General features: G+C 35.9%; 1 protein-coding gene across 1 annotated transcript in view; it reads left to right on the top strand.

The window, feature by feature from the left end:
- Nucleotides 1-1091: 1091 nt before the first annotated feature.
- The window catches only part of LOC104074952 (breast carcinoma-amplified sequence 3), a gene marked incomplete at its 3' end in the record, with an annotated part of 75303 nt that continues 66453 nt past the window's right edge, over nucleotides 1092-9941 (top strand). The window contains exons 1-4 of the mRNA XM_009575270.1: nucleotides 1092-1176; nucleotides 4034-4088; nucleotides 6058-6133; nucleotides 8040-8146. Coding sequence (XP_009573565.1) covers nucleotides 1106-1176; nucleotides 4034-4088; nucleotides 6058-6133; nucleotides 8040-8146 — 309 coding nt within the window. The remainder of the gene's footprint in view (nucleotides 1177-4033; nucleotides 4089-6057; nucleotides 6134-8039; nucleotides 8147-9941) is intronic.

The following is a 9941-nucleotide window of genomic DNA, read 5'->3' on the forward strand; positions in this document are numbered from 1 at the left end:
GGGCGGCAGCCGGGGGAGAGGCCGGTCAGGTTGGAGCGTTTTGTTCTGGAGTTGCCCAATAGCGGGTGGTTGAGGGCGCCCAGGGCTTCCCGGCAGCCTCCTTCCTGGGGCCGGTGCTCCCGCACGGCAAAGCCCCTGTGCCGCAACTTCTCAGGTGCTCGGAGCTGTGGTGCAGGTGACAGCACTCGCGTCCCGCTGGGTTAGGGCATAATGTGAGGAGATTATTTCCTTTACGGGCCATTTTTCCTTTTAAAGTTGCTTGGTTGCTTGTCAAACTCCAGTTGTATTGCTGAATGATGTTTTGTTACTGATTTCTGTGGGGCTAAGCGTTTATCCGTGCCTCACTTAACGAGGTGGCCCTTACGAAGACTGCCCAAACATGAAGTGATGCTGATGACCGATACCATGTTGGGGATTTGGCTTTTTCTCTCACTTTATGTACTGGTTCTTGGTTTGGGGCGGGGGACACCGTGGAGCGGATGAATGGCGGGCTGAGGAGGTGGCCGGGATCTGTGGTGCTCCTCAAGTGTTTTTTGCCTTTAGGAACGTTATGCTGCATTTTCACATGGAAGAACAGAAGTGTGAAGAAAAACTTGAAGGCGGCACAAAAAGCTGACATTAAAAAAATACAATGTGTTCCATCACGCTTTTTGTGTTGGTTTCATTGTAACCCATTATGGATTTTCAAGAGTACAATACACTGCAATTGTGATTGTACACGATTTTTATATAATTATTTTCTAAGACAACAGCTCATTAGTAAATAATAGTCTTAAATAATGCTGATAATAACTGTGTACCTGTACCTCTATCTTTAATGTATGGCTTGAAGAAATTTTTCTACTTTATCGTGTAGGTTTGTGTTCTTTTTTGCTTTCACATACATTGCAGGAGCTGTAGTGATTGAGATACCAAAAAAAGAAATTTTTTTTTTTTTTTAAGAGTGCTGTATAGGGTCACAGTGCCTTACAGGTTTGTATAAGCCAAGTTTCCTTCTTCAAGAGGTTTTTATCATCCTGAAGAATATGTCAAGAACTAAGATAATCCTGATACAAATTATTATTAAAAAACCCATGTGTTTCTTACAGGTGTCTGCGAAGAAACAATGGCGACAGAATCTCCACGCCGCCCTAGTCGATGTACTGGAGGAGTGGTTGTTCGCCCACAAGCTGTCACGTAAGCACTTTCTAGAATAATAGCCCTTACTTGAAATATTTTTTTATCTTCTTGTAGAAGAAGAACCTAGCCTGAATTTTCTTTCAAAGCTAGCTGTGAGGGCTTTTGTTGACAGTATGGTTTTGTTGCAGTGACTATTTTCCAATAAGATGAAGTAAACAGATGTTGCATTCCTGTCTCCTAGGACTGTGCAGGTCAGACTAGCTCCCTAAATGGGATACTTTTAGTTTAATACACCAAAACCTTCAAAATGCACATTTTGAAGATGACTTTATCTTGCCATGTTTTGTTGTTTGTTTACACAAATTTTGTTTTCTGTACAAACACTACACTAGCTGTAGATCAATTACTGCAAACTTCTTCCTTAGGCTAGAAGGAACGTGTGTAGCATGTTCCTTTCTTGCTGTTCTTTTTAATAATACCTTGTCACAGGAGTGGATATATTAAAACATATAAGCCTGTCATTAAAGTCCTTCAGTAAGTAGAACTGTGGATTCTAATTTTTTTTGCTTAAGAGAACAAAACCAAGAACAAAGGAAGAAGCTACCTCTCTCCAGTCAGAGTGCATAAGAGACCATTTTTTTGCTTGGGCATCCTTATTTTCATTGTGTTCACATGAAAATACCGTCATGACAAAAGAGCTTAGTAAGACAGTCTAAAAGATTTATGGTCTTGTCTTTGTTAAAGGATTTTTTGTAGCAGTTTTTCTTTTTTCTGGGAATGTTTATACTGCTGAATTGTTGCTGCAAAATGGCACTGTATTGAAATGTTGACTGGTACTATCGGTTTCAGCAGCTCTTAGTTTGCCACTGGAGATAGCTGCGTATTTCAACATCAAGATTCATTTTATTTTTACCAGGGAGCACAAGAAACCTGTCATTGTAACACAAAAATTTGTGTTAGAGGTTTGTCTTACAGCCATGTGATAGAATAAGCGTTTTTTTATGTTGCAGAATTTCTCCACAAATGCATTTCTTCAAAGTATGCTTTAAAAATACAGTAATAGAAAAACACTAAGAATAAGAGTATCTATTCTTTTGTTTTATTAAATATGGTGGCTTGTTCTTGAGGTACATCTTTTCACCTCAAAAATTTCAGTCTTTTTGATGAGAGTTTGTGTATGTTGAGCAGCCTGCAGCAGCATTCTGCTGCTTATGTTAAACTCCTAGATTCTTACTAACAGAAGATTTTTGTTGTTGTTGTGTTTTGTTGTTGTAATTTTGGTTGTTTTTAAGCACTCTAAAGTCTTGGAAGTTTTTCAGCTTCAGGAGAGATTCAGAGTACATGCACTGAATAAAACATTTCCCAAACATCAACTTTGTTTCAAGGTGTACTTGGGGGGGAGGGGGAAAAAAAAGGACTCGTTTCATGAGCTGAAAAAGGAAGACAGTATGACTCTTGCTGGTAGGCATTCACATGAGAACTTCAAACACTGTATTTAATACTATACCTGTAGACAAGTATTATTGCTAGGTAATAAAGGGCTCTGAAGGTATACAAAGACAGTTTTGGTGACCTACATAAATCAAAGAAGAATCAGCACTAGAAACCACAGCTCATTTATAAGGCCTCAGCTTAGAGCAGTAAGACAAACTTTGATGCAGTAATCCTTGGATTGCTGAACAAAATCTAGTTTTGTCATGAGTCAGAATAAGCTCTCCTAAAATTTAAAGCTTTATGGTTTAGATTTATCTTTGTTTTTAGAGAGGAGTCAACCAGTTAACTTGATCCAGGTGTTGCAGCATTTGTATTGAAGTATCTTCTGTATTGCTGTGTATAGGGCAGAGAACTTAATTCTTAAATACTAAACACTCCAATTTCTGTTAAAAGAATCTTACACAGCACAGTTTCAGAAAGCACAAAGAAAGCATATGTGCCTTTGGACATCACGAATCTAGATCTAAATCTAGTTTACGATCTAGTTTACGATTTTTCTTTGTGGCTATTAGAAATCTTGAGTTAGCACAGGAAAAATTGCTGCCAATATGAAAATTAATTTAGGGGCTGCCAAAGCTGTTACCTAAAGAGTTTATTTTAAAAAAAATTGTTTCAGACTTTATGAAGATAGTTCTTGTTGCCAGCATGTTTCGGTATTACTCATTACAGAAAGCACAAACTTTTTGTGTAATTTCAACACCATCTGTCTAATATAGTCAACCCACATTGTACGTTGCTCAGCAGTTACACAAGAGACTCGCCGCTCATGCAGGGATAAGCTAATAAAAGCATTAGTTTAAATCTATCAGAACAAATGTATCTTGCACTATATGCTATTCTAAATCATTGCTGCTAATGAACTTCCAAGAAGGAATAAGCTTCCCAAGCTATAAAATCTTACCTGAAAATACCTCCTTACTATTCTTAGTCAGGGTTTTGTTCCATCTCCTGCCCCCAAGCGCTACCTCTTACTTCATCGTTGTACATAATGCATATGAGGTCTTAAAAGTTTACTTGTGCCACAAAGAGAGCTCCAGCCCTTAGCTTAAGTCCTCATCTTCATGTTGTAATAGCCAGATCAAGTAGAAAAATACTTAAAAATAACTTCCGAATGCCTGTTCTATTTTAGTCACTCACTCTGATGTGGAGAACATGGTTTATTTGACTGTTATAATTTATACTTTTCCCCCATGCAGTTATTTCATAAACAGGTATCACTTAGCTTTTTACAGACTTTTAGGCTGCTATTTATATTATCAGAGTTTTTGGCAGTATGTTAAGTAGCTGCATTGCGTAATTAGTGTTTTCCTTTGTACTAAAGATTGTGCGTGTTTTTCCTCTGGTGATATGTCTTATTTAATATATTCATAACCATTTCTGAACTTCAGTGGTAGTTAAAAATTTTCCTTCTGTTTTCAAGGGAACAGTCGTATATGGAAAGCGTTGTTACGTTTCTGCAAGATGTTGTGCCACAGGTATGTGTGGATTTTTAAAACTATTTTTTTGGTGTACAAGCAGTTGAAGTATGTGTCAAGTGGACCAAAATATCATTGAAAAACTAAAAAAATTTTTGTTTTTTTGAATGTGAATCTTGAGACCAGGGTTTTGAAAGCGTAGACCTCATACCATCTGAAAAATGGGCCTACAGATTTCCTCTGATAGGTAATAATTTAAATGAAAAACTTAGCTATGCAGAAGTTGAAGAATTACAATATAAATAGCAGGAAGAAGATTGCAGCCTTTTCCTATGCTAATTTTGGCAATGGAGTAGTTGGGGAGGGGCGAGACTGGGCATAATACTGGCTCTGCCTCTTAGAAATATGTTTTTTCTGGATTGTAGTTGGAACCCTGGCTGGATTGGTGTTAGAACAACTTGGTAGATGAACCAAGTTGTCACCTTAACTTTTGTCATTGGCTGAAAAAGAGAAAGTTTCTTTTGCCTCCTTTACTCCCTCTTTTTTATCTTATTTCCTTAATAGCCTCAGAGCGTCCTGGCTGCTGTGGGACTGTGGAGCTCTGCCTAACCTGTTGTTCTCCAGTGTGCTGAGTTTTGCAAAACAAGAGTCCTCACTCCGTATTTTTAAATTTTTTTTTTTTTTCTTTTCTCATTTCTGATATATTCCTCTCTGGAGAAGAACTATGATGCTTAGTTTGCTCTTGGTTATAGTTTTCACAGGTAGCAGCAGCATGAAACTGGAATGGTCACTTCTGTATTGCTCATGGGCCTCTCAGTAGTAGAGGGAAACTAGTTGTGTTTTGTTACTCTTTGGGAAGGCCGTAGTCAGTAGTGGAGAAGCATTGCAGCTAATTGTCTGTAGCCTCAGGAAACTATCTTGGTTCTTGTTTGAAGGATTATCTTGGTTAGTTAGTCATGAATTTCCTCAATAATAATATAAAAAAAATTCCCGTCACTAATATGAATTTGTGAAATGCATTTTGGACTCATGGTCAAAATTAAAAATAGTCAAACTTTCATTGAAAAGATTGCTGCATTCCACACATGCCCCCATTTTTTCCCCTCTGCAGTTACAGGATACAGTCTGTGTTTTATTTTACAAATCAGTTTGCCTTGGAAGCATAGAATGTGATTTGTTTTGAAAAGCAATACCCACACTTATTTTTTAAATTTGTATTTTTAGTTCATGTTATTGCTTTTCTGGCATGTATAAAGTGATTATACAAGCTTTTTTCATATTTAATCCAAAGTACTGCACAGTATTTTGTTATAATTCATTTGGAAGTGATGGTATTTCTACTGTAGCTCACGTTCTTACTACCACAGTTTCTCCTGAGAACTGTAAAACTTGCAGTTTGGAAACACTGCACGTCTCCTTCACAGTTTCTTTTTGTATCTCATCTTTTTATGGGAATCTGTAGAACATGGAACAGAAACATGGATCTGTTCTACTGGAATTACAGTTTATTCTCTTTTAAGTGGCTATATTAAAGATGTCACAAATAGAACAAAAACATGTCAGTAAAACTATGTAATAAAGGTTTCTTTCTTTCCTCAATCTTGCTTACAAAGCTTTTAAGTGAATTAAAAAGAATTTCAAAAGTAAAAATGTCTCACATGAAAACCTCTAACATTGCTTTTAGAAGTAGTGTACAACTTAAAGATTGTAGAAGCCACTGTGTTGTAACTTGACTAAATTGCTATATGTCACGTGGCATTTCTAACCTGCTCCAGAAGACTTGTTGTATATGTCTTGTCATTTCTATCTTAGTAACTGATGTTATGCTTGTTGAGTTATATTTAATATGGTATATGTTGATCATGGAACCATTCATTTTTGAAACAAAGCCTCACAGGAATACTGGTGGCAGTTAGATACGTGTGTCTCTGGTTTTCTTTTATAACTTACATTGTCTCCTATGGTCTATAGAGTGTGAGGAAAAGAGGTGTTAAGCTTTCTTATTTCAACTCTTTTGCTTTTTATCCAGGCCTATAGTGGTACCCCACCAGCAGAAGAAAAGGAGAAGATCATGTGGGTCAGATTTGAAAATGCAGATTTAAATGGTATGGCTTCATTTTTCCCTCACTTATTTTTGTGATGTCCATGTACAATAATTTCAGTCAGCTTTATCAATAAGCATTGTTGACTCAAAATAAAGTATTTCATTTCCCTGTTCTAGATAGACTAAATTCTCAGTGAATAACTGTACTTTTGTTCAATACCTACCAAATAGAACAAATAGGCCTTGCAACTTCATCTAAAGGCAAATTAACTCTTGCTTAGGAAGAGAGGCAAATCCGTGCCCGCCCCCCCCCAGTCCATTACCTTTCTTTAAGGTAGTTGAAAACAAAGCATAGAACTGAATTTATTTAATCTACTGTTTGATTTCAAAACCAGATTATTTAACTGTGAATCCAGTCCAGGTCCCAGTTACATTTTCAGTGGTGGGATAGAATTCATAGTAACCTGGAAAGGAAGAGCTGTTGGGGAAAATGAGCAGGGGATTCCATGATGTCTTTCAGGGAAAGAATAGAGCAAAGGCACAAAATATTCTTGTTTATCATTTCCAGTGTATCTTAATAAATTATTGGCAAAGACTACTGACTTAGTGCAGGCAATGGATCTCCAACTTTTTTAAGAAAAAATTGTGATTTTTTACAAGCTTTTTCGAAGAGTATCAAGTAGATCCCCACTGAAGATCTGAGCTGTTTTACCTGTCTATCCTAGTTACCTGTTTTTTTGAATAAGGTTAGGGACTGAATGAGAGATGGTTGAATGCTGCTATCAGGTAGTTACTTCTAGAATTAATTGAACATCCTGGAGTTGCTTGTGCTGTGTGGCATGTGTGCTTGTCACAGCTAAGGGAACTAAGGAACTTGCCTTCTGGAGAACACTGGATTTAAGTCTTTCAGCAAACTGCTGTTTCTTGTCTGCCGTCTTATTTTGCTGTCTAGAGCTCCACGGTAAAGGCTCATTCTAGTCTCAGATGAAATAATAGCAACCATAGCCAGAGCTGTGATGGGGAATTTTCAGCCTTTCCAAAAGGCTAATGGGGAAGATTATATGTTTTCCAGCTGTTGAAATGGCAGTTCATAAATTCATGGTTATTAGAACTAGAAAAGACCTACCAACCTGTACACAGCATTATGTCCAGCTTTAGGCTACTTAAGGTTTGTTTGCTTGTGGGTTTGTTTTCGTTGTATGTTTATTTTTAAAAAGTCTCAGGCATTCCTTCTTTGGGTTCTTTTCTACAGTATAACAAAACCTCTTTAGAATATTCCTCAGAATCCTTCATATTCTGTTTAAATTTACTTTTATGCAGCCTAATCTGATTGGGCCTGAATACATCTTCTTTCACCATCCTAAATATTTCCTCTCTTTCTTTGATGCTTACATGCTTGCAGTTCATTCTGTCATGGTTGAAAATGTAGTTTTAGAGGACTTTACTCAAGAAAAGCTTAATATTTTGATTATTATGTCCTGTAGCACTTTTCTTCCTGGGGATTTTCTTCTTTTGGTAAGGTTGATGTAAAGATTAATTACATAGTATCTAGAAATAGTCTTGATCAGTCTGTGCATTTGTAATTTCTGTATTTGTTAATGTTTATTTTGTTGGTCCTTTGCAAATTTTTCTCTGTTTGAAAAGTTTGCTGTCTTTTATTAATTATTGGAGAAATAATTACAGAAGTTTTTGTGGGTACAACCCACATCGTAATCCAGAAAATTTTTCTCCGTCACTTTAAATTTTAATGCTTTCTAACCTCTCTGTGAAACTTTAACAAATCTCTTCTGTTTTCCTAGAAGAATATATTTCAGTATTGTTCCAGCATAAAAATTTAAACCACTTTGCTTGCTTTTTCTTATGACAACGGAAACATGCATTGAGAAAACACCATCTAGTATAACTGACACCAGCCATAGTTGATCCTAACTTGTTAATAACGGCTTTGATATTTAAACCCAATTTAGATACATCAAGGAATATGGAGTTTCATGAAATACATAGCACTGGGAATGAACCACCGTTACTGCTAATGATCGGATACAGTGATGGAATGCAAATCTGGAGCATACCTGTAAGTACAGAGTTCACTTCTGTGCCAGAGGCTTTTTTGTTTGTAATGTTGTGTTATTACTTCAATATTTTACTTTTAATTTTTCCTATTAAAGTGGAAAGAGCCAACATTTACCATCAATGTCATATGGTTTGTATGTAATATGCTTATCTTAAGATTAATACTGAGCATAGATCAAACACTTGAATTCATGTACCTTCAGATTTGAGGGCGCTTTACAAATTATTTCTGTTAAGTAAATTTTTAGAATCAAATTGGGAGTAGTGTTTGACATTATGGAATAGTTTGTATCCCAGAAAGGACAGAAATCTTTTTAACCTACAAAAAGAAATAAGGGTGGAAAAATATGAAAAGAATTTGTTTGTCCCAGGAACGCAAGTATGACAGTATTAATAGTATTTTACAATCACATGTTTGTCATGTACATGATTTGCAATTTTAATTTTATTAAAGTCTATGTGTGCATATGGGTTTGATTTCATGCTGTCATACACACACCCTGCAGTTTGTGTTTCAGAGTGGTTTATGAGCACATGGTCTTAATTTGGGGAATTTCCCCCAAATTTCTTGAAACTATAGAATAAAGTTTAATACAGTAAGTCATAAAATTCTTAAATTAAAAAAAAAAAAAATGCTCATAACACCTTGTCCTTCAAAATAATGTAGAGAGGATGGAGTTCTTTTCCTTTGTAAAATACATTGTTTTTTTAGAAATATGTCTATTTTTTTATTACTTTATGGTTAGCTATGTAGGATGTGTTTTTATATACCAGTAGCTTAGACAGTATAATAGAAAATAATGTTAATTTGTACACCAGAAGTTAAGTTAAATTGAGTTTCATGGGAGTGTGGGAGAGCTGGCTTTTCCCCTCTCGATTGCATATTTTTAGCTGGAGTTGGGGAAGGAAAAAACTGCTGAGCTTTTGCATTTGAAGGAGGGCTTAATAGAAATGAAGTATGACCTAGTATACTTTACTAAATTTCAGTATTTAATAACTTTTAACTAAAATTTAGCAACTTTAACTGAAGTTTAGAAACATTTTAACCAAAATATAGGAAATTTCATCTGCTTGTATGTCCTGAGAAGCTACGCCTATTTCTAACTTTCATGGCTTTATTTTTAATGGAGCAAAACATATCTTTGGATTGTTTTTGTATTTTATCTTTTTAGCACAGAAATGCGTACAACATAGCAAAGCTAGCTTGTGCGCTCTTTTTTTTTTTTTTTTTTTTTTTAAAATCAGCCTTACACTGGAATGACTTTGAATACTAAAAAATGGGTTTAGAGTATATAATTAGTTTTGTACACGATTTTGAAGACTGATCAGTTTATATTAGTATACATATCAGATTATTAAAATGGTTCAGAAAGGCTTTGCTTTGTTCTTCGACATGTATTACAGAAAACAAACATTAGGTGTCACTAAGTTACTGAGCTAAGAGAGGAAATACAACTGCAGCGGTACCAGGAGTTACAGCACAAGTTGATCAATTAGTTAAGATACTGTGAGTAGTCACATAGACTTAAGCTAAAGAATTTTTGTAAAACAGCTTACTTTGTCCTGCTAAAATGTTGTTATCCCAATGAACACGTGTTTTCTGAAAAATGTATGGAAGTACATTGTGTTGACATGGGGCTTGTCCTGGCCACTCTATGATAAGAAGAGCTTTGTGTCTAGCAGAGGTTGTTTTTTTTTTCCCCTCGGTGTGTGTGTAAGTAACATGCCCTTGCTTTGTGGTTAGGGGAGAGTTCTGTGCATCCCTCTTAAGTGCCTTTCTGTGTCTGAATGAAAGA

Source organism: Fulmarus glacialis, unplaced genomic scaffold, assembly GCF_000690835.1.
Source record: "Fulmarus glacialis isolate BGI_N327 unplaced genomic scaffold, ASM69083v1 scaffold22270, whole genome shotgun sequence".
NCBI lineage: Eukaryota > Metazoa > Chordata > Aves > Procellariiformes > Procellariidae > Fulmarus > Fulmarus glacialis.